The sequence below is a fragment of the Apus apus genome, chromosome 7, assembly GCF_020740795.1.
Source record: "Apus apus isolate bApuApu2 chromosome 7, bApuApu2.pri.cur, whole genome shotgun sequence".
NCBI classification, from domain to species: domain Eukaryota; kingdom Metazoa; phylum Chordata; class Aves; order Apodiformes; family Apodidae; genus Apus; species Apus apus.
The window spans coordinates 25,753,908-25,779,649 of record NC_067288.1 but is presented as its reverse complement, the minus strand read 5'-3'; the positions used below and the strand labels follow the sequence as shown (position 1 = coordinate 25,779,649).

Genomic DNA, 25,742 nt, shown 5'->3' with positions numbered 1-25,742 from the left:
CTCAGCACCATGAAATAGGTGCTGCTTTAAGAAAGTATGACAGCATTCAGTGTGTCTCCAGGCTTGAACTAAACAAAGACATTTCTCTTGCTGCTTAACAGTTTTCTCCTAAGACAGCCCAAACTCACCAACCTTCTTTTGCTTCATTAGTCTCACTTCTGACTCTTAATAAGGAACGTGAACAATTCTACCACGTATGTTAAAACTCCATAAGGTTTCTCAATCTTCTGGACATACCTTCAGAAACATCCACACAACTGCCACATGGGCAAACAACACCCCAAAGAAAGACAGAAACTTTACCAAAGCTCTGGAAGCCAGACATACACAATTTTATATATATATTCAACAAGAGCAATTGTTTTATCTTAAAATCTTTCTAAAACAGGCATATACTGCAAGCTTTGGCAGTATAGATAAAATATTATGGGATCCAGCCTTACTTTGTTTTTCTCATCCAAATATACACATTGTTATAACAGAGGAATAGTTGCATCCAGAATTATTACTGCTGCTTGACCACCAAAATGCCTCACATACTGCTCCACACATGAAACTACTGCAAATATCCATCTTGCCTGAACAACAACAGCTTCTTTGGGGTGGAGGGAAAGAAAAGCAGCATATACATGATTCACTTAAAATGCAGTGACAAAAACAGCATTCGAAGACATGTGTTCAAAACAGTCCCATATTGTTATTACAGATGGAAACAGCGAAGGAAGAGAAACAGAAGAAACAAAAGCCAGCTTTTGTGAGTTCCAGAGCAATCCCTTATGATCCTGGGTCTTGTATAAGATGATTTGGAAGCTTTGGAAAGGCATTCAGGGTCTCTCCCTGAATAAGGCACTGTAACACACTGTCTTCCATGAGCCTGGCCCGGTGCCACCACAGCTTCTGCATAATTCATTGCACGTTTTGCTAAGTGCTCTCTGTATATCTATATGGATATATACACATAGACATATATGTAATTTTCCATACGCTTTCCTGCAAAACATCAGAAAAACAAAATCAATTACATGATGGAATACAGAATTTGGAATATGCTAAACTTAGTACCTACTGAAATATCACAGATGCCTCAAACTAAACAAGAGATGCATTGAAGTTACATGTCCTCTAAGTCTGTAGATACAAATTATTTCTTCCCTCACAAAGCTTTCATAGAGCCCAACCAGGAGGTCTAATGTTTGACTTTTCAAGTAGCTTCAGCCCTTTCCAAGACCCATCATCTTTTCAGCACATTATCACTATTCCATGTAATTCTTTCTGTCATTCTCCATGACAAAATGTTTATAAGGGACAAAACTAAACATTTTTTTCCAAGTCTTTGAGTTCAGATCTCCAAAAGTAGAGAGCAGTGTCTTGAACCACATCATCTTTCAACATAAAATGCTTAAAAGATGTATTAAACATATCCCTATTTTTCTTATGGAAAAATGCACGTTCTTCAAACATTATTCACCTTTTCTTCTGTGGTCTCATTTTTTTGTAATCCATTTTCAGCTCACATGATCTTCTGCATCACTAAGCTTCACAGTTTCTTTTTTTTTCTCCTTTTGAAGTAGTTCCCTAAAAATACCATGAAACACCTTTTCCTTTTTTGCTATCTGAACTGGTCAATAGTGACCTTCATGTCTACCTGTCAGAAGCCACTGTGAACTGTCAGAAGCCACTGTGAACTGTCCACTGTCCCTGATAAACCCCTGATACAACACTGACTGTTTCATTGTACAAAACAATGTATTTTCAATCCTTTTTGAATCTGGAATTCCCAGTCATGTTTTATTCAAAGTTTTTGAGTCTATGGCTCGTACAACCACTTATGTTTCAATCACCCCTGTAAATGGGAATTATTTACACAAGAGTAGTCTGAGAAAAGAGTCCTTGATTTAGCTAAACTACAGTTGTTACCTCCCACATGATGTGCCTGTGCAAGTTCACATTTATGTCAGTTCTTCTTCCTCCTCTTCATCTTCCACTTCCTCTTCTGAGTCATCCTTATTCTTCGAATTGCTGCTGAATTCAAGGTTCCCTTCAATATCCAGCACCTGCAAGTGCTTTAGGTTTTGGAAGGTACTTTCCTTCAGTGCTCCAACTGCAATCTTATTAAACCTTAATGAAACAAAAAGGCCTTCCTGTTAAAATGAACCCATTTTGATATCCAACGCAGAAATGAGACTGGAGGAAAACATTCTGCAGTTACTCTGCCTTACACTGATACAAGGCACTAACTTTACACTGACCCTCAACAACATTCTAGGAATACTGACTCCTCTGGGTGAAAAAAGAAAGGGAAAGCAGGTACTGATTACTAAGCAGGCACATGCAGTGGACAATGTTTGCTGGCAGCACTTTGTGTCATCACTAGGGACCTTGCAGGAAAATATTGGGAAACATTCTGTATCTCGCTCTGAGCTCAAGGTCACTGACCAAGCTCCTACTCTTCTCCACCCCAGCCCCTCTTCCCCCTTCTGTAATTGTATTCTGCAAGGAAAAAGATCATAATATTGGAATTCCTCCCCCACAAATGCTTTCTCTTGGAATTCTGCTTTCCCCTTCTCAGAGACTAAAGGCATCTGCTCCATAGCCCAGATTTCAAAGTGTAACCTGCTTTTTCATGCAATCTGTGCCAATCCTTGACAGTTTCATTCTTCTCCCACAAAACTCAAAATACTGGTACAAAGTGTTGCTTTAGAAACAAAGCAATATGCAATAGCTGCTCACCTGTTATTTGGGTTTCAAATAATATAAATAAACTAATCTGCAGTTCTCTCACATATACTGCTTGGTCTGATACTCTTGAACAGACTTAGAATTGTATTCTGTCTAATATTCCAGATGTATATTACTGTTTCACAACATTGCAGTGATTAATAGCCTCCTATTCAGAAAAACAACACAGATTGGGTGGAGTTGCCTTATAAATATGTTAGCAAAACAATTTTGCAAATTCCTTTTTTCTCTTTATATAGAAATATAGAATGTGGTATGTAGCTTCTGGTTTGTATCCAAGCATTCACTAAAATCTCATAAATGTGAGCAGCTGAATAGACAGACTGCTCTAGTTTACACCAGACTTTGTAATTTTATTTGCTTGGTATGGAATAATTCATCCAAAAAGATATGATTCAGAACTATGCAGAACTCCAGAACAGTTTAGTTGCATACAGACAAAATAAAGCCATATTTAGTCTTGTGCAGCAGGCAGTCTAGGCTTTTTGAACACATCCTTTGGATTAGCTTAATCAAATAATCTGTAGGGGTTCACAAATTACTCCTAAGCAATCTTCTCAATCATGTTCCAACAGAAAAAACTGAACATATTACTGGGCCAGATTCTTGCTTGCTTTCTTGTGGTATAAATCTCTCCTTAAATCAGTTACATTACTGTGAGTTTACACTGTATGTAAAAAAGGTTAGTACCAGTCACCTGTAAAAACAAAGTCCTCAACCAACTCATAGAATAGGAAAAAAAACAATGAACCAGAAAAGCTTCTGAAAGTAGTTTCGTAACTGTCACAGTTGTAACTTGTCATCTGTTTCTGACAAAGCCATCAGGGGAATGTGCACAACTTCAAGATTAGTCACACATGCCTCACAAGAGGGGCATTTTTTGCAAAATCCAGCGCCTACAGACACAGGCAAAGCTGTAGTCCTACAAGTGGACTGTAAACTATTAGCTCATAGCTCAATAATGGAAAATGAAATTATGTTAAACAAGAACTTCCCAGAATTTCTGACATCTCTAATGCATTTTAATAGGCACAGAAAGGACAAACTCCCTAAACAGAAAGCACTTGTTAGGTGTGTCCATGTCTTTTCTGAGCAGATGAACAGAGTTTTATCACACATTACCATAAAACAAAGTTACTCACTTAGAAAGTTAGGACCTAAAAACTAAGCAATTGTAAAGAGGATGAAGAAGAAAAACATCTTGTGTGTTGAAGAGGAAACTTGACCTTACCTGAGGTAAATGCCCTTTATCTTGGGTGTAGATTCAAAAGCATCCTCTGAAATTGTTGTGATCTTGTTGTTCTGAAGATACAGATACTCTAGAGATTCTGGCAGGCCTGATGGGATAGCAGTCAGCTGGTTGCCAGCCATGTCTAGTGACTGCAAGGAAGACACAACAAGGGGTCAAACAAATCATTGCATTTCAGTATTAACAGCACTCCAAAAAGAGACTTGACAACAAATGAGCTTCCAAAGGCTGGCTCTACACATGCACACCCCTTCTTTGGAAGTTCAGCCACTGTTAATATATATATATATATACACACACACATACACACACATAAGCTTATAATAAAACCCCAACAAAACACAAATTAAAAAAATACATATATGCCCTTATAAAAAACTTAGTATGCTAACAGTGCAGAAGCAAGATGTTTATGCAGAGCTTATCTGGGATTTGTTGTGTTTAAAAATTTGTTTGTGTTTAAAGCCTGGAAACAAGCTCTGTTTTCAGATGGCACTTTTGTGAGTCTGCTTCAGAACCTCTCTCCCTTTGGTGAGGTCAGAAAAATTGACAAACACTATGTGTCCAGTGGAAATAGTAAGTTGTCAGCCATGCAGAAAGGTTCAGTTTGAGCTTATGGTGGAAAAACTGAAGTGATATTTACTGTAGCATAAACTGATTTAATCTACCTCTAATTTGCATCAAGGCAAGTGTAGCCATGACAATTCTGCTCTCCTACACTACCATTTAGCGTAATGATTTCACATGAGACATCATGCTGGTTTTTTTAGGAGTCCAAAATATTTCTCTGTCTCCATAGGCTTTAGCCCACACCTGCTTAAAGAGAATTAAAAGCAGTCTGGGTTTCAGATATGCATGGGAATTCCTTGGAAGCTACTCCTGCAAACACTTCACTAGCTAAGGATACATTTGTTAAAGAGTTACACATGAAAACAACCTGGAAGTATCTAAAATGGATCAATGTATGAAGGCATCATGACTAAAGGCCATGATAATTTCTCAGATTAATTTCAAACAAGGATAAAAATAAGTGTTTTGTTATCCTGTATTGTAGCATTTTCACTGCAACAAGCTGAAATATTAGTCACACATTATTCAGAGCTACACTTCTGCAAATAATTGTCCTGTTTTCAGTGGGTTTATTCTCCACATAATCCCAGTCTGGCAAACAATTATATAAATGTCTAGCTTTGCAATTGCAGACGGTGTCCTGCGATTTCCATGGAAACAGCCTGGACTGAAGCACGTGCTACATACATGCAAGATCAGGATCTTATGGGATCATTCTATGTCAAATCCACTCCAGTGCACTTAAACCAACTGCACCCATGTACAAACTGCCTGTACCTAACCCCATGCACCATGGATGCTTGCCAGATGACACAGGTAACACCTCTTACTGCAGGAAGGAGGCTGCTGCCTAAAAGGAAACGCAGACAAATCTTCAGCCAACATAACAATCCTGAAAGGCCATTTTGCTCAGCACAAGCAAGATTGTTCCTGCCTGCCTTATGGTTTGTGTTTAACTTTCTCCAACAATTAAGCAAATGAGAAGACTGCTGATTGAATCCAGACCTCCTAGCTGCTATCCAGGTGCCTTAGCCAGCTGAGCTGCTAAATCCTACAGCTTGGCCTGTCTGACTCTAAGCTGATGTGGGGGCTTTGAGAATTAACAGTGTTTTTGTTTATGCATTCCTTCCTCCTGCTGTTTCTCTTCAGAGCTGATTTGAGAGGCATAATTTCAGTTTTAATGACAACATTCACTAATGTTTATCTGAAAATACAGGATGCCATTAGGGTTCAGAAACAGAGATGTCTTTAAATTTCCCAGTACATGGCGGAGCACCACCCTGGTCAGCAGTGGGAGATACCCAGCTCTGGCACCACAGAACATCATAGGTACTCCAGAAACAGAGGATGTAGCACAATGCAAGCCCAAAACAGGAGGACCAAGTGCACCTGGAATTGGTGCTATATAGATTGGCTTAGGCAGACAGACGAGGACATCAGCATAACTAAAGCAAACAGAGAAGGTGATGTTTCTACCTGGAGACTGCTAAGTTCTCTCCATGCTCTTGAATAAATGGAATTTATTTTCAGTTTATTGTTGCTCAAGTACAGTTCCCGCAACTTTGTCATCCCAGACAAAGTCCCTTTGGGGATGATGCTTATCTCGTTCTCCTTCAGCTTCAGAACCTGCAAGTTCTTTGGAAAGCCAAAGGGCATTGTGTGGAGATTGTTCCCAGACAGATCCAAGGACTTCAGTTGCCTCAGTTTCCGGAAGGCCTCCCGATGGATCTGGGGACTTTTGATCTTATTGTAGCTCAGGTTCAGCTCCTCAAGGAAGTAAGTGGTAGCAAAGTCATTCCTGTTAATCTCAGATATCTGGTTGTGAAGGATCATAAGAGTTTTCACTCGCCGGGGCAGCCCACTGGGAATCCTTTCCAGCATGTTGTTGTACAGATGGACAGTATGCAGCTTCTTTAAGCCCTGGAAGGCTAAAGGGTGAATACCTCGGGCTTTTAATTTGTTGTTGTGGAGCAGAAGGTACTCCAGGTTCTTAATTTGGGTCAAGACATCTCTGCCAATCACCTTAATTGCATTCTTCTCCAGGTGGAGGAGGACGATGTTACGAGGTAAACCACTTGGGATTTGTGAGAGGTTATTGCTGGACAAATCCAGATATTCAAGACTAGACAATTTCCTTGGGTAGCAGGAAAGAAAACACACCATTTAGAATCTGCAAGGTGAAACGATAACCATCTTCCCCTACGATTTTACAATCTTTGCTTTAGAGTCTTTCTCCCCAGCAGCTCCCATTACTGCCCTTAGGGATTAGGACTAGGTGCTGCCATTGCTCCCTGCCACACTAGCCAGGGAACCTGCTAGAGTCCTCAGACATCCAAACTGCCACAGGGCTGAGACCTGACATCAGTTTTGCAGTCCGCTGTTCTCTCATTTGACACCACAGGTAGCCACGTATGAGCAATTTCAGTGAACAAATACCACAAGAAAGATGCCATGGGAGCACCACCAGAACACAGAGTTTAGCTCTTGGTTTCACAGAAAAGTAGCCTGAGCACGAGTACTTCCTGTCTCTCTGAAAGTGTGTATCAGAACTGAAAAGCAGGCCTGGATTTTAGATGACGAAATATCACTCTTATAAAAAGCAGAAATGCTAATTCAGTGTCCTAGGCTAAGGTAGTGAACTTCTCCTGACCCTCCAGCATTATGGAAGTGAGTCAGGGATAGAGCTGCTTTGTGTAAGCTACTGAATCTGGATTCCATGAACTCAGTTGAAGCTAAAATAAATCCTCAGACCAGCCACTTATACCAACTGGATGTTGATCAATGGTATACTATGCCAGGACTGAGAAGCCTTCTATTCCCTTGTATTTCAAGTCTGTTTCTCAGTTCAAATGAGACTTTTATTCTGCATGGCACCACATAACCCACTGCAGATGGCTATAAAGTTCTCAGGAAATGCAAGAACTAATGCATTACAGACCTTACTTACGGGTTACTACACTGCTATTCACAGCTATCCAAGCATGCTCTGAATGAGAAAACACACTCTCTGGGTAAAGCACTTCATTGCTGCAAGCTCTAACACTTCCCCAGTTTGGGTACATCTCAATGCCACTATGCTGTGCTCTACAGACAGTCTCATCAGAGTAACATCTACCCCCATCTGCTGACTGTGACTGATGCCTCAGCTGAGCCACCTTGCTCATCAAAATCTTAACAGAAATGATACATCCAACATGACCTGGAGGCAGACACAGCACAGTTATGGCCAATTATTAAGGGAGGCTCCTGGAAGTGGAATGTGGAAAAGGAAATCCCACTTTGATACATATCCATGTCTGGAGATCAGAAAAATTTGCAGAATTAAGTTACAGGCAGGATAGATGATGTGGTCTGGATTTTCAGACAGAACGGGGCTAGGACTCACAGTGTAAGCAGAGACACAAATGTCAGCACTTTGAAGTGCTAAGTCCCAGGCTAAATTTAAGACAGCCAAAAGCTATTTCTGTTACACCAGGTTGTAGCAAAGCTTTTGCAGCCATCTGGCTATTGAGCAGCACCACTGCAGCCCCTCCTACTCCAGCAATCCCTCTGCACTGGGGCACAGGTGTGCCAGATGAATTCACAACCATGTATCTGTGGCTGTGTTCAAGTCACCTTTACCAAAACACAGAAGTGGCTTTAGTACAGATGTTAGTCTGGCCTTAACTTGCAGTAAGCTGTCCCTGAAAACAGGAAGCCCCAAGTAACCTCACTTTTGACTGGAAGAACAGAGACCAGCTTTCAACATCATTCTAGGTGGCTTTTTCCCAGCAGGCATTTAGTACTTGTGTGATTTAGTCTGTGGCAATCAGGGAGTGATGCAGCCTGATGCTCAGTGTTTTGCCTTCTGTATAAAAGTACTTGGTGGTGTGAATGCAAACCACTCACCAGACCTTTGCTTTTGAATGGCAGCATCTGAATCAGAATCTTTTTATATAGATTCAGCAGAGAAACATGTAACATCATGCAGCATTTAATAAATGTACTTTTTAAAGTGTACCTTTTTTAATAGATATACTACCATACAAGAAGAGACAGTCAGACTCAAACAGAGGTGCCAAGCTACAGATCTCAGTCTCACCAGAAAGTTTCATTGTCCATTCCTTCATTAGTCAAGTAGTTATTCTGTAAATACAGCTCCCGCAGACCTGTAAGTTCACTGAAGGCTCCTTTGGGAATCTTCTCTAGCTTGTTGTTCTAGAGTCACCAGAAGCACAAAGCACATTATTTGGCATTAAACAACATAGAACATCTAGGTTCTGCTCAACTAACACCAGGCAATTAAACTTCAAAAGGGCTAGACAAAGTATTTCAGGAGACATTATCATTCTGCTTAATAAATAAATACAAATACTAAACTGCAATATTACAACCTATTTTTATTGATTCCCCATGGAATCTTTGGGCTAAGGAGTTAAGACTTAGCCCCTCTCCCCGTCCTGGATGGTTCATTTTGTATCTGCAGTCCTTCCACCCATGTGTAGATGTATAAGGTAATTTTGGCAACTATGTCTGGAGTTTACTCAAAATTTCTGGATTTTGTAACACAGATTTCACCATAAAGAAGAATTAGATTAGAAACTGGAGCCAGCCTTCCTTCCAGAATTAATGGCCTTCCAAAAGGTACAGTTCCTGCAATGTACGTTCTGAAACAACTACTCCTATTGCCTTAGTGTCACTTTGCAGTGGCTAGCAGGCAGACATAAACAAAAAATAAAAACACATTCCACTTAAAAATTCCATACAGCAACTGTAGGAATTATAAAAGGATTTATAAAACACTAGGAACTATAAAATGCTACATAAAACACTGACACTGCATTTGTTAAACTTCCTACAATCCACGGACACACAATAACGTGATGACCAGACTGGACGAGATTTATGTGCCAACTAACATACCATGGATACCACCACAGACAGATTTACCTTAGTGTCTCAATGAATAGTGAATTAAAAGAAAAGATCTGTCACATCTAAATACACCTTTTGGACTCTTTTGATCCACCAATGGCTGTTTCTCATTTCTCATTGTCCTGTTGTGTTTTTTTCTTCTGGTCAAAATGACAAAGTAAATGTCACTACTGACAGGCAGAACACTTGAAAACAAAATGCTCATTTCTCACTTCAGCTCCTCTGCCCTTAACACAGCTGGTGACAGCAGGGAAGGATACAAGTTCAAGGTGTAGTACTCAAAGTCTGAGACCCCTCTGGGAGATAATGATCACCTATAAATGACAGTAAAATGCAGGGAACCGATAACCACGCTTTGTGGAGAAATTCCAGCAATTTAAAGGATCAGATCGTCTGCCTTTTCTTCAAGCTGGAGGAGGCTGTTTTCTAGAAGACTTTAATGGGAATTAGTGGTGAAACCTTCAAGGGAAAAGAAAGCTGGGAAGCAACACAGAACTGCCTAAGTCCAGGGGCTGATAACAGACTCCAGTCTACACACATCCAAGGAGCTGTCAACACTAGGAACAAGCGGAACAAGGATTCCCCACCAGTGCAGCTCTCCCATTGTTAACAAGGCTGAGATCTCTAGCACAGACATGATGAAGTGTTTTGATCAAAGTCAGATGACATGGAATTAAAAATGCTGGAGACTAGTTAATAGCACAACTTCTGCTATCGTACTACTGCTGGAGAAGCTGAGGCAGCAAAGAATCACTGATCCAAACTTTCTCTGTGCTGCCTGAATTGCCAGTTCAGTAGCAAACAAAACTCACTGATGCTAGGAAACAGTAGTCCATGTAAAATGAGCTAGTGAGCAAAGCCAGCACAGAGTGGGTAAGCAGCTGTCAGGAAAAACAGTGACAAACTTCACTGGGAAGCCAGTCACTGGATGGCCACAGAGAATGATCTGCCTTCTTGTACTAATATGCACTAACATAATTATATGCAGGAAAAGGACCAACAATGCTACCACACAGGCACTTGCAATCCATTCCCCTGAAAACACAGAAAAGCATTTTTGTCCCCTGTGAGCTTTTTGGTGCTTTGCAAAAACACAGTTAGTTATGGACAAAAAAGTAAGGCCGTGGGATACAGCTACTGCTGAGGATACAGTAAAGACTTTACAACGGGCCTGGGAATGTTTCCAAGTGCACTGAAATGGCCTGGCTGTGTAGCCTGATTCCCATACAAACACAGTACTTGGTCACAATCATAAAGGAACACAACACCTTGATGTTGTTACCTTTAGGTGTAATTTATACAGTGCTGGAGGGAGGTTCTTCGGAACATACTTCAGGAAATTGCTGGACATGATGAGTATCTCCACATTATCAGAGCCATTGAACATATTATCAGGTAACCCAGCATCTGAAAGTTTGTTGTTGTGAAGGTACACAGATCTGTTGGAAGCAGAAAAAAAGATGATGTTAAACAGATAGCGAGATCTGCGATCTTTTGTTTACCAAGAGAAAGCTCTTTGAAATCTGTATTTCAATCTTTTCTTTTCTTGGAAATAATTACATTTGGTTTTAGAATGTGCCCTTTAATTTAGCCAAGTATATAGATGTAAAACCAAACAGTTGGTCCAAATACTCTCTGAAATTTAAGTCTGTTCAAAACACAAACCTGCATGCGAATACAAATTTGAAAAGCACAAGAAGCCAAGTGCAAACCTGGGATTGTGCAGTTCTTCAAAACAAAGAGCATGGGTCTGGTGGCCTCACTCGAGAGGGTTAGAACTCGTATCTGGTTAATAGACATGGCCCCTATTTTAACTTCTATTTGGATTAAAATCTGGGCTTCTTAGGCTTGTAAAATCAACCTGTAGATCTCTTAAGACAGGGCCCTCTCTCACCTCTCCATTCTTTCTGTTTCCATGAAGGCTGGAAATACCCCAGGAAACAGTTTCTCTCCTACTCCTAGAATCCAGAAAGACAGAGTACTGTCAGTCTGGAAGAATTCTGGTTTTTAACGAACCTTTGGGATGAAGTAAAATAGGGGGTTTGTCTTCCCTTTGCCCTTCTTTCTTTTAATGTTAAATATTCACAGAAGAGTTTATCCAATCAGATTAAAAAAAAAAAATTAATTCTTTCTTACACAGGTTTTAATTCTGTATAAAACAATTAACCCCTCTGAAGTTATTCCTGCTTTTCATTGGCTTAACTACTAAATAAATTAATTTCACTTCTTTTTAACAGCAAAAATTAGAGAATTTTACTGGCTTTGATTAGCCATTTCTTTCCTGTATTTACCTCAAGATGCAGCAGCTAAAATTGTTGAGACAGGTTAAAACTGCAGAAGAACAGAGCAACAGTGTGCTTTTTAAACTTGTTCTTAGATTTTCTACCAATTGCAGAGAACTTGGCAACATCTTTCTGGAAGGAAGGAAAGACTCAGTATGGAAACAATTGTGTGATCACACACTCCAGGGAGCTCAGAGCCACACTGAAAGTATTGTTCACCCTGCACGGTCAGCTGTACTTTTAACTCACAAATATTTGCCTTTCTGAAAACCTTGCTTTCCAAATAATCAGGCCGAGACCATGAACTCTGCTGGGGACAAATAAACCAGCTGAAACAACCATGTTAGGATTTTGTATCAGCAATCTCAGAAACCAATGAGTTACTACTCTGATTAAAATTAGTGTCATTCTAGTAGATGGTAAAAATCACTTCAGAAGAGTGCAAGAATTTTAATATGGTATCTGCAACTCAGATGAAGGAAGGTCACATGTATAGATCTAGCCTCTTTCATGAGATATTGCCAGAAATCAGTGAGTGACTCAGCCTTTTCAGCTACTAAGAGCCTAGGAGGCTAACGGCCTAGAAAGAACAGATCTCAACAAATTTAGTGAGAGCAGAGAGTTCTTCAGTTCATCACAACCCTGGGCTCCAGGACCTCAACTGGCTCAGACTGTTAACAGCTTCCAAACTTGGATGTGTCAATTGCCACCAACAGAGTTTGAGCTGGACTGCAGGGGTTTGCAGGATTTAGATGCTGCAGTGTCCATCCAGATCACTCAAATTGCCTTTGGTAAAGACCACATCTCACAGGAGGTGGTTTATGTGCATCTGAATTTGAGATGGGCCAATGTGCTGCACTGGATCCAGCTGAGAAAATCACACTTGAAACTAGCAGAGAACTTTGAAACCTGACCTGAGGTATGAACCACTTCTGAAGGTGCTAAAGTGCTTAGCTTTAATACAGCTGAGTTACACTCAGCTGCAGCCAGTGCTCTACTCTCAAGCTAATTCTATTTTTTTTAATGAATGGACTATACTAAAACTAGGAATTTCTAAACAGTTAAATCTCCATGTTGAGAAACAAAAGCTGTTCCTTTCAACTCATAACTGATACACAAATAAAATGGAGACAATTTAATTTTTTATCTATGCAAAAGTGTCTGGCAGCTGCTAAAAGCCTTTGGAATGTCTTTGTCTGAGAGATTATTTTATCTTTCATGCTGGGAATAACAAACAATCAGCTTCTTTCCAAAAAACCTAGGTAGACAATAACATGGTGTAGTCAGATAGTTTCTTATCACTCACCAACTGCCTCCAAGCAGTGGCAGAACCCTATTATTTTTTTACCTCCCAAACCCTTACCTCAAGTTTGGTTTCTGTCCAAATGTGAGCCCATATATCTTGGTGAGATAATTGGCTGCAAAATCTGCACTGATCAAGGTATTAGGTAGGAACTTTGGAGCCACTGTTAGCTGTGAAAGAAATACACAGAGGAATTCTAATGAAAGGCAACAAAAGTTTTAACCAAGTATTAAATAGACCAGCAACAAAACACTTGCAATATTTTTTTTCTCTTATCAGGCAAAAATAAATGAAACTCAACACAGATTGCACGCACAAAAACAAACTGTCCTCACTCACTAATCTCTCCAGGAAGGAGACAGACTTTAGCTCCAAGATACGGGAATGTTTGTTTTGGTTGGAAGAGTCCTGTCTCTTTTTGATGGAAAAAATCAGAAATTGTTATTCAGAGAGCAAACACATTGCTTATTATTGTTCCTAATTCCTCAGTCTGCTGTGCCAAAAAATACCCAACCCACCTCACAGTTGCCTACTACTTACTCCCATATGGAAGTACACTGAGGGGAGAAGTGTCACTTCATATATCTGTTCCAATATTGCATCCATTTGTGATCATCTTTTCAACAGGGGATCCAGGTTTCCAAAGGACATGGATGCCTCTGAATCAAATTATGGAATATCAAATGGGACTTAAAAGCAAAGACCTACTGTAGGTAGGTTCTTTAAACAAGGGATGTATCAGAAACAAAGTACAGAAAGGTCCTGTCTCTAAACTTCATAGTTGACAGGAGCTGCTTGCTCTTGGCCTATTGCTGTTTATGTCAGTGGTTTGAAAAAATACTGCTAGGCACAGTGAAAACTAATGATTAAAAAGCTCAGTTTTACAGAGCATCCAGATAATACAATAGCTAAGTTTACTGAGTGGCTGCTAACAGCCAAGTCATGCACCTAGAAATCAAGACTATAGGCCACAATACAGGCTGGAGGACAGTTTTCTGGAAAACATGAACCCAGAAGACTTATGCATCAAGATTAAACCCTTATGTAACAAATTCTTAACACGGTGCTGAAGCAGATGTGATCCTTGAGTTCATGTGCAGAAGACTACTGAGCTGCAGCAGGCAGGTGCAATCTCCACGAGTACAGATGTTAGACAGGACTGACAACACCATTCTCACAATATTTAATGCACATTCTGAAAGGCTCTGGTGAGAACATCTTTACTAGGCAGATACTCAAGTCTTTGTCATCTAAAGTTTTGAGATCCGCATGAGAAACTCTAGGCAATGGAAGAGATCTGCCTTGAAATTCTTTGGATCAGCAAAGCTTCTTCCTCACAGCAGTTTTGTGTGAAAGATGAGATAGTCCCTACAGCCAGCTAGGCACAGCAAGACCCACAAGATGTGAAAACACATTTTCAAATTTTTATTACAATAAAACTGCAATTGGTTATTGAAAAGAAAGTTAAAACAAACAAACAAACTTAAAAGATGAGAAGTATGTGAGAAAGCAGACACTCTACTAGGTAACTGCCTAACCCAAGCCTTAAACTATGTTTTTAGCTAGGGGTGCCCAGATCTCTCTCTACTAGTTTGTCAAGCGTGCATTGATAGACTATATCCATGAACTTGCAATTTACTGAACTCATAAGTCCTATTTTTGAAAAGATGAAACTACATGATTTGCTGTTTCTCATTTTCACCTGCTGACCTGGGAGATGATTTCAGGAAAGTGGGTAAAGGCACTCATCTCTGACTAAGAAGGTCTGACAGTGCCTCAGAAATAAATAAGTCTCTATCATAAAATAAAACTTCAAATCCAGACACAGGAAATGGACTTAAATCACTTTCATACTCAGTGGCACATTAAAGCTTTTCTCCTGAAACATGGTCTATTAGGTCATAACTTTTATACAAAGCAGAGGGCATGGCTCAGATATGTGAAATGAAAGCCATCAAGCCACAATAAAGAGGAAAGAAGTTTCATCCAAAAAGAGTTTTCACTTGCTGAGGACTTTGCCTTGGCATTTCAGCACTTGAGTCATGAGGCTAATTGATCTCTGTTGGTTGACTGCTTGGGGATTAATGCTGGATTGTTGGAACTGTTGGCAAAAATAAAGCTGGCTGAGTTGCTTTGTCTAGTTATATTGCCTGCTAAGTAGCAACCTGCATTTCTCCAGCTGCAGTCTTCCTGCAGCTTTACTGCTGGATCCTTGTTTCCGTATGGCAGAGAGTGTTTCTCCACTATTAACTGATGAGTTAACCAGTGAACTCAGAAGGATTACACCAAAGTTATTACCAGTTTTGGAACAAGTTTTCTTACTTATAAGAAGCTTTGCTGTAAGCAGAAGTACTGGGTCCAGGTGAACCCTTTATCACTTTGCAGATAGTGAGAAATGTTAAGACCAAAATCATCAGCTTATAGTAAATAAAAACAACAACCCAGGACCTTGTCTAGCATTTAGTGGAAGAGATTTCAGTTACTAACAAGGCTCACTGTGGATACTACGTGATACATACAAATCATGAGAGTGGGGTGAAAAATTCAAAAGGAAACTACAGCATGCATTCTATACTTAAAGTACTTGCTACTCATAGGCCACAGGAGGCTTTTAGCCTACTATGGTATTTCTTTTTTTCCAACCAACTATACCAGTTTAACAAAAGATGGTTTAGCTACATCTGATGGGATCACACTTGAAGATAAAGCAGCATTAAGATAATCCATAAAACAAGGAGCAAACTACCAGCAAATCCCTGCTCTCCTCCAGACACCACCATTACTTGATCTGCCGTGTTCCCTGCTGCAGAGTGGATGCAGTTTGAAGCCAATCTGGTTTGTCCTGGCTTGTGATTTATAAAGAAATGGGTTATTTTTGTGGGTCCACAACTTCTCACTGTAACTAGTTCTGACATTCGCTGATGTTTGCATTTTCTTTTGGGATCCTTTTCTCTTTGCAGTAAAGCCAGAAAAACCAAACGCTTTGTTTTGTCACACAGGGAAAGTTGGAGTGCAAAGTTCTGGAATATTAGTCACAGTCTGGCTTGTTCCTTTTTATGGAGTTATTAACTGCCAAGACTGTTATATGGAAATGGTGCTTGAAAGGGAGAAAAGAACACAATGTTACTGTACTAAGGAATGGGTTCTACTCTCAATCACTCATCTATGGAGTGACTCTGGATGTCTTGGCCTGACTGAAACCTCGATGTGGCCACATGTATATAAACAAAACATCAAAAGGTCACAGATTCTAAGAGGATAATAAATTATATATGCAGACATGCATATAAATATTATATATATAGAGAGAGGGATGGAAGGGCAGGGGTTTTGTAGACACAAGAAGCTCTGCCTGATGTTTTAACATAATTTTCTGTGGCATCCTAGTTCTGTCTGTAGCAAATATTTGTGGACAATCACAGGGGAAGAAGAAAGCCATTATGGAAACCACCCAGATTTAAGAGTGTGTGAGAAGTTATTTCATTTCCTAGCCTTGGCGGAAAGATGTGCTTCTGTTATGACATCCAACTTGGGACATTAATGGGAAAGCACCTAGCATCTTCTGCATTAAAAGAGCAATTCAGCTCCTACCATTGCAGCTAAAAGAATAAACTAGTTGCTTGCTCACATATTCCCCCACATCAAACCTAGTGAGGATGGGAGGCAGGGAAAACTGGGCAGCTTTTTACAGATCTTGATGGCTCAAACACAGGCATTAGGATGCATTTGTTCACAAAGTTTTCAACCAACCTCATGTGATGAGATTTGCAGCTTTTCACATCCTTACCCCAGTTTCTTTGCATACAGGCAAGCTGCCAAATCTGCATGCAGCTGAACCAAAGACAGTGGTAATTCATAAAAGCAGGGGCCCTCTGTACCTCCCTACACACACAAGAGAAACCTTTCACCAGCTGCACAAATACATAAGTGTTCAAAATATGAATGCTCTGATTGTTTAATGTATTGATTTTCTAAACCTTCAATGAACCTACATTGGATTATCACTTTAGCACAATTTTACTTATGTAGGATATCTATTTTAAAAGAATTGAAGACTTGCTTGTTTAACTTTCAGAAGACTATCAGAAAAGAGCTCTGAAAGCCTTGTGAGCCTCTTACCTTATTGTTTGCCAGGTACAGGTAATTCAGGTTCTCCAGATGCTCAAATGCTTCCTCTGGCAACCCTTAAAAACAGGAACAACCCATCAGTGACACTGGCACCTTATTGCCTCTCTGAGTGAAAATACCAGAGAGTAGCTTCCTCTCTCAAATTAATATCTTTAATGTAGATTTGAAGATTCTTCATTGCCACTGAAACAATCTGACTCAGACCTAGTGTTGTCTTGGTGTTTTTTTAAGTTAAAAAAACCCCCAAAACACAGACTGTTGAGAGCAATGGAAGAGGATTAAAAATCCTCAGCATGAAAGGCTCATGGTGAGTTCCATTGGCAAGGGTCAGGTACAGAGCTGTGTAGACTTGATGTACTTCTCAGCATGATTCCTGTGAGCACCTCATTGATGCTCACAGCAACTGTGCTGAGACCTTTCTTTTGTCATTTGTTCATGAATCTACAAATATTTTTTTCTTGGAAGGACATAACATGAGGTTGTTTAATGATCAGATCAATCTATGGTCAGATCTATGACCATGATGTTGCCAAAATAACCCTTCCCTTGTTCTTTTCCCTAACAGCCCATATAGCTATGCAGTAACCAGTTCAGAGAGCTGATCCAACTCAAAGCTTACCTTCTCACAATAATTATTAATTTTCAGTGGAATCACCCCACACCCAGCTGATCACACAAGCACAATTCCTGTCACAATGGAAAGGCTGCAAATAACATCTTCACCTGGCATGTGATAACCATAAGTCAAAGCTGAGGTTACTTCCCATGTCAAAACATCTCGGAAACTCAGGCTGCACGAAAGCTTGTGAAAAAACATCAAGCCCCAAAGGTAATAAATGTTCAAATCTTAATCAATTCAGGCCAGCCTTCCCTGTGCTATGTAAGAGAGGTATGTTTTGGGTCCCATGCATAATATGCTCACATTCTCAGTAAAAGCTGTCCTCCACCACTGGAATAAGGATAGCAACAGCTTTTAGAGCAAGTGGGTAACACACAAATTAACAATATCTACGTTCTGTGTGCTGCATATCCTCCTCTCTTACTATTTACTTCAATTCCTGCTTCTTTTGCTTTCCTTACTAACTCCTTGTCAGGTTTCTCTAATAAGCATATGACTTACAAGCAAAACCTGCCTAGAGTGGCAGAAGTTATCTAATTTGTAATACGTATTACTCATATTTGTATTAAACTCGACAAGGACTGAGCTGGACTAAGATGCATCAAATGACTAGACTGAACTAACAAGTGGATTAAGAAACAAGGTCAGTCAGAAGGAAATAATTCAGCATCTAGACATTTCTGGTTGTCGTGTGCATTGCATTGATGTGCCTGTGGGAGCAGAGGGAGTTTCCTGGATGAGATCTCAAGCCACAGAACACAGTGCTGCTGCCAGGTCTCCCGCACCAGTTCAGCAAGGCTGCATTCTTACACCCTGAGTATTATGTTTCAGATGACAAAGTGCTGCCATCATCTGTGTGATGGCCAAGGAGTGAGACTCAGAGCTATCCACTCCAACCAAGGCAGTCCATCGCTCTGTGGCTTTCCTTACCAGCTGTCACCTGCCTCACTGCACGACCTGGTGCTGTCAAGACACAGGCTCTGGCCATTTCACAGCTCTGCTGGCTTACCTTTTGAAGTTAGCCTGTTGTTTTGCAAATTGAGAGTTTCCAATCTGTAAAGACGAGCAAGCTCTTCTGGAAAGATTTCTTCTATTTGGTTATTCTAAGAAAATGGAGAATATTAATCATCAGCAAAGTAATCCAAGAAGGATCCCAATAAACCCAGACTGTGAACTGCAATAAAATTTGAAAATCAACCCACCACGTCAAATTGTTGTCAACAGATTTCTCTCCATAATGTGCCAGACTCAGTTACCAAAATCAACACATCCAAACCCAGCAGCATTGGAAAGCTTGACCCCAGTTTTGTAGCATGTGCTCATCCCCAGAAACACACAGCTGGTAGCACTGGTAGCACACAAGGAGTGGGATTATGCCTGGCAAGGCCTTTAATCCATCTGCCACAGTCAAACCTCGTAGCTGCTGCAAAGCATTTACTACAAGGTTAGCACTGTGGATTTCCAAGTTTATTACTTCTCTTATTTATGTGTTGTTTTAAAACCAGCTTGTCATGGGCAGGGAGAGTCAAACTGGGCTGAGTTTCTCTGGTTTTACTCTCAGAGGTGACTGCCATTCGATCCTCATTAACATGCTGACTAACATTTAGACCATTAATGAGTGATTCCAGTGTTTTAGCATCTAGGGGACCAGACAAGGACCCACTGTGCTGGAAGCCAAGCTAATACAAAGAAAGTGGCAGCTGCTGCTCAAAAAAGCTTCTTTGCTTTTGGCAGTAGATGCAGAAGTCACGGCTAGCACGTGGCTGGGACAGATCTGCTGAGGAAGGTGCCAGCTTCCATGACAGGTTTTCATAACTATGCTGCACTTCGATAGCAAGCTCTGATGAAAAATCTACCATTCATCCTTTGAACCAAGCTGGCAAATGGGAGCCATAAACAAAACACAGTTGGTTAATGGCCAAAGAAGCATTATGTCTGGAACCACTGCAACCACTCGGAGGAGGAATGGCAATGGGGCTACCACGCTCCAGCCCTGCCCATGACCTCAGGTGTCAGAGCACGGGCAGGGAAGGGATGCCTGCCCAGCTGCTGGTTGTAGGGATCACTTGACTAACAGCAGCGCATGGAAAGCTGCTGACAAGACTGTTGGACTGTTGCTTCCACCTGAAGTTTGAATCTCACATTCTTAGGTGCCCTTGTCCTGAGAAGACATGACATCTCTGCAGGCACCTCTACGGGCATGACATTAGCTTCCTAGCTACAACCACCCAAGAGTCTGCTGACCCAGCAGCCCAGCAAGCTTGGCCCCAGCTGTCGGGGTGCCACGGGCAGTGCTGCACAGCGTGACCGACACCTGCTCCCCTGAGCCCAGTCGGGCTGGGGCCATGTCTGAGCAGTGCACCACGCTCACGACACTCCAGCGAACACGCAGTGCTGCTAGAAAAATGTCTCATTCATGAAGAAGTCACTTAGCCCGTGCTCTTCCAAGGCACCTCAAAGCGAAAGGCCTTCACCAGAAACAGCCACTCCCTCCTGCTCAGCCCCCTTACCTGCAGGGAGAGGTGGTTGGTCAGCTCGGGCAGCAGGAGCGGGAACTCCTTCAGGTCGATGCCGCCGCAGTCCACGACGCCCTCCTGGCTGCAGCCGCAGTCGCGGGGGCAGGCGGGGCCCGGGGCCGCCCGCCGCGGGCCGAGCCCCTCGGGGGAGTCTCCGCGGGCCCCGCAGCCCAGCGCCAGCAGCGCCAGCAGCGCCGGCAGCGCCCGCGGGCCGCCCCGCATCGCCCCTGCAACCGGAGCGGGTCAGGCAACGGGAGTGGGGTCGGGCCCGCCCGCCTCAGCCCCCCGCACCTCCCAGCCCCGCTGCCCTCCTTCCTGCCTTCCCGCCTTCCCTGGGTGCCTCCATGTGCTCCCAAGGCCGTGGGGAGCGGGGTAAGTCCGACCCGCGCTGCCCCCGCGGCGGGCAGCATCCCCCCCCCACCTCCCAGCTCCCCCTCCGCGTACAGCTTAGGCGCAGGTTACTCAACACTGACACAGTGTCTTACTCCTGATAAACACAAGGCGCCGCGGGTTACTGAAAAGAGCAAACCGGCCCAGAAAAATAGCTGGCATGATTTCCTGCGAGGAAAAGTCTGATGTTTGGAAGGAAAAAAAGAAAAAAAAAAAAAAAAGGCAAAAAGCCCAAAGCCATCATCTGAAGTGATATTTTCTTGGTGGGGCTCAACTTGCCCAACTGTTGTGCAGCACAAGCAGGAAAAGCTCTGCCTGACTGCAGGCCATGGTTGGATGTGAGGCCATGGGGCTGATCACATCGGCTCACACAACTCCTGCTTGACCCTGCTGTGGGCTGCAGGTTCCCAACCTTGTTTTCCAACACCCTCCCCACCACCCGACTCCTTGAGTTATTTATTGCTTTCTTCATGTTGAGAAACACCAGATCCCAGAGGTTTATAGAGGAGGTTATGCAATGTTGCTCCTATGTAACTGTTGGTCATGCTGTTCCTCACAATTTTGCACAGGGAAGAAACTCTTTTTGCTAATGTAAACAAAGTGTGCTGGAAAAAGAGTGACACAAACTGTCAGGATGTCTCTGAGGAGCTGCTTCACGAGCATAAAACAATAACAAAACCTCACAGCTACTGAAAACAATAATGGGCTTCCTATTGATTTTGGACAGTGCTGATCTGAACCTCAGAGACATGGCTGATGTTCAGCTTTTATCTTTCTGGCAGCAGGTTAAAATAATTCAAACAGCAGTTGAATATCTGCTTGGACCAGCCAGCTGGTCCTAATCCAGGCCCCTCGATCTCATTTGTTGCCCTTCTCAGATTTCATACATAATGATCTGCAGTAAGAGCTGGTAATGGCTTGTCTTTTATCCTTTCAGCAAGGATATATCCTCTTCTCGCAAGTATTTGCCAGTGATGAGAAATTCTTACCTAGCTGATCTTTTAAGGTGAAAAAGCACAATGGATTCATGACCTTCATATGAAATAAGTGCTCAGTTCACCTCTGCCAGCCCAGGTTCCCTCTTGGCACTGGAAACAAGACCCTCCCAGAGCCAGACTGGCAGCTGTCAGACTGGTGCATCTCCATTTACATCCACAGGGCTTTGCTGCTCTTCACCAGCTGAAATTATCAGGAGCTCTCACAGTTTGGGTGCTTGGGAGGCACTGTACAAGTCCTGCTCTCAGTCAGAGTCATGCAAACCTCACATAATTTCTTTAAACACTGACTGACACCTGGGGAAGTGGGAGAAGCTGGGACTACAGGACAGACCATCCCAAGATATGGATGGTTTTGCTTTGGTCCTGGTCTTTGCTACAAACATGCTGGGTGATTTTAAGCATTTAGCATTATTTTCTTGATCCCTCTTCTCCCTGCTCCATGATTCTACTGCTTCCATATCTGTAAAAGCTGAATATTACCTCCTTTATAAAAACATTCCAGCGATCTGATGGTGTTCCTTATATGGCAGCTAGATATTAATAGTGAGATCAAACTTGGCCATGTGAGTATGCCAACACTGGATTAGTAGAATCCTCAGTATTTGGTGACCTAATCTCAGAAAATATTTCAGAAATCTTCCAGAAAATAATCTCAGAAAATAATCTCAGAAAGTACCACTATCATCAGATCTAACAGTATTTTCCCTTATATATCAGCTCATTCTTATACATACTTAAAAAAGAAACTAAAAAAAAACAACATGCACCTCACAACCAGCCCTGCTGTGACAGTACTAACATTATTCTCATAGCAGAGTTACCTCATGGATGGTATTGGGTTCTGTAGATTTGCAACATGCTGACTTTTCCACATATATAGATTTTAAAATTTAACATGAAGTATTTTATCTACTGCTCACTAAAATTTCTGAGGTGATCTCACCCCGTTGTCATCAATATGCATGCTTCTGCTTCTATGCCTTTGAAGTGAATGCTGCTCTGGTACCACAAGGAAACACTCTGGATACAGAAACATCTGCTTGCATCTGGAGCACAGGCAGCAAAATCAGGCACGATTTTGATTTTTAGTTCAAAGGAAGTCTGAAGTAATTCATTGCATTTAAGCTTATTCTCATGGGCCTGATCCAAAACCTTATTAAGAAAGTCTACTAAAGAAGTAGCTCAAAATCCACTAGAAGGGGTCCTCTTTCCTTGCTGTCAGTGGGCTTTGAATCAGGTCCTTCCACCCAAAGACTGAAGTTACACTGAAACCAGCTCAGGACTTTCTCTGGTTGCATCCTCCTGAGTCCCAACAGAACCCACCCTGGTTTCTGCACTTTGCTGCCACACAGCATCAGAGGCTACAAAAGGCACTATCTCAAGAAGTAAGCTGAAGTTCAGGAGTTACTGTGCATTTCTCAGCTACTGCAGCTACCTCAGTGAACAACAGAATCATGTTCATCATCTCTCATCTCTATATCTATTACTCTCCACACACATCCTCACAGGACACACACACAGATAGAAAAACATACTATCCTTCAATATCAAGAGGTTAACTGAGCTTGTTACTTACATTGAATATCCTTCCTAAAAGTTACAGCTGAAAGGCAGGCTGCTGGATGTTGTCTGATAATCCAGCTTAAAAAAAAAAAATAAAGTGCTGAAAAACTCACCTTTGCTGTCAGTGATCAGATGAATGGAGAAGAACATTTTTCTTGCCCCCACAGGCTCTCTCAGCTCATGCCATGTCACTTACAGGCGCTGAACTCAGAGTGAGTTTCCCCTTTCCAAGCCAGATCCTTTCCAGATGTGAGCAGCAGAATTAGAGTAACAGGCAACCCTCTACCAACGAGAGCTTTCTGAACTTCCCAACAAAATCAGAGAGGAATTTTCCAAAGTCACTATATGGGAAAATGTGAGCAGGAAAGAGGCAACAGCTATAGCCTGAATATAAAGACTTGGGGAAGAAACAATCTCCCATTGCTTTTTGTCAATAGGGTTTGCAAGATCCATGAGAGATGCCAAAATCCAGCATGCTGGAACTGACAGAAGAGAAGCAGAGACAGCGTGTGCTTCGGTCTCTCATTGCAGGATACCAGAGCTGCAGTCTGTTACTAGATCTTTAATATTAGCCACATCCAACACAAAATCTGAATTCCAAGTGGGAATGTCCTCCCATTCCCTGGGGGTCTGGTTCAAATTAGCCAGGAACAGACGGATCAGCAGTTTTTTTCCTGAATTTCATCTCCCTCCCCTTTAACCCCCTGGTTTTTAACCCATCAACTGATCTTCAGGGACCAGCAATAGACAGGCTGGAACTACAAATGCCTCAGAGGCAAAGTCTCCAGATTTGATATAACAGCTCATCTACCCCATCTCTTTTATAACTTCTAAGCCACATAATACAGCACTAAACATCAAAACAACCCCCCCCACCACCACCACATACACACAGTCCAGCCCTGGTCACGTTTAGCACAGGAACCTCACATTCCTTGTCTTTTCTCTTGGTAAAAAAACAAACCAAGAGAGGAACATGCTGTTTATAACACAGTACATTCCAACCACAGCAAAAACTTCTAAGAAAGCAACACAGCATTTTGTCACTGACAGCAGAGTTACTATTTTAAATATAAAGCCACCTGCTTCGTGAATGCCCCGCAGAGCCCCATTCAGTACCTCCAAAAATCTGCTGAGGATCTGTCCTCACCAAGAACACGACCTTCTTGCTGAATTCCAAAAAGGGGACACTGATTTTTTCCTCTCGACTCCAGCTGAACTAAAGTCTACAGCAATTAAGTTATTTCCTCCCTCTCTTCTTCCAGACTCATATCAACTGGAACTGATCCCCCTCTGTGCCACGTGTAAGTTTCAACAGTTAGTGTAGGAAGCTTCTTTTTACTAAAACAAAAATAAAACCAAAACAAAGCTGGCTGCTTTTTCTCAGGGATTCAGATGCAGGATACATTTGCCTGCTACCCTTTCTATATTAGAGTACCCTGAGCCCATACAACAACATTCAAAGTGTTCTCAGGCAGGAGAGAAAAACCGTGCTTATGTTGGAGGACCACCCCCATCTTAGCCCAGCCTGCCAAGAGTAGGGTGATCACCTGGCTCACTGTTAATGCCAGAGCAGCCCACAAGGGAGAGGAAGAGAGCAGGACTCACCCTTCCCCAAAAGTGCATTTCTATCCGTTTTTGTTGTGCAAGTATAGTATATAGCCATTGTGTAGCATCTAGAGGTAGTGGATTATAAAAAGATTCTGTGAAAAGAGGGGCTTTACGCCTCCTCAGTGGGGAAGTGGAGGCACACGAGTGTCTTAACCAGCCAGGATTACCCAGCAGGACAGAACCAGTACTAGTAACCAGATATCCCAAGTGCAAAGGTAACACACCCTCTCACTGTGCCACAGATTACCTATAAATGCTGTTTTTTTTCCAAGCTTTTACTTTCTCTACATACCAACATAACCAAAACTTGCAATTCCTACCTTCAGGCCCACTGCTGAATTTCCATCATTGGAAACCCCAGAAAAACCAGAGGTGGAGTCAAACCTATGTAAAGGTTGCGTGACCCACCAATTAAACCAAAGGCTATTCCCCAAGCATAGTATATGGACTCAGGCAACCACTGTTTCCAAACACTACAGCTTTCTGGTGCTTTCAGAGGAAAGAACTTCCACTGCAAGACTCACAGCCCAGATAGAATTAGCTGCAGGAAACCTTTCCAGTCCAACTCAAGTCTTGGCACTTTTTCCTGTTCCCTGCTGATAGGTGGCAGTGGTGGCTGCAGCCTAAATGAACAAACATTTTCAGGTTTAAAAACTGAAGCTGAAGATTCAGTTTAAAACACGTGACAGCATGCCAGAGTGCTTTTGCAATGGGCCTGGCACACAGGGCACAGTGCAAGACCCAACCTTCTGCACCAGCTCCAGCAGAATAAAGTCCCAGTGGTGGTCAAGGACAGACTTTGCTAACTTGAGCTTTTGTTTTTCCAAGATACTCCTGAAGAGCTCAGGGTAGGGACACAT

The 25,742-nt window shown here is 42.0% G+C and overlaps 1 protein-coding gene across 1 annotated transcript; it reads right to left on the bottom strand.

Moving 5' to 3' along the window:
- Positions 1 to 309: 309 nt before the first annotated feature.
- PODN (podocan) lies at positions 310 to 25,742 on the bottom strand. Its single transcript, XM_051625224.1, has 13 exons — positions 25,629 to 25,742; positions 24,391 to 24,497; positions 23,285 to 23,349; positions 20,315 to 20,547; positions 18,814 to 18,907; positions 17,177 to 17,241; positions 13,118 to 13,227; positions 10,755 to 10,911; positions 8,640 to 8,755; positions 6,035 to 6,692; positions 3,971 to 4,119; positions 1,918 to 2,118; positions 310 to 990 (listed from the first exon to the last, which is right to left on the bottom strand). The coding sequence occupies exons 1-12, from the start codon at positions 25,740 to 25,742 to the stop codon at positions 1,950 to 1,952; spliced, it is 2,037 nt and encodes a 678-aa protein (XP_051481184.1). The 3' UTR covers positions 310 to 990; positions 1,918 to 1,949.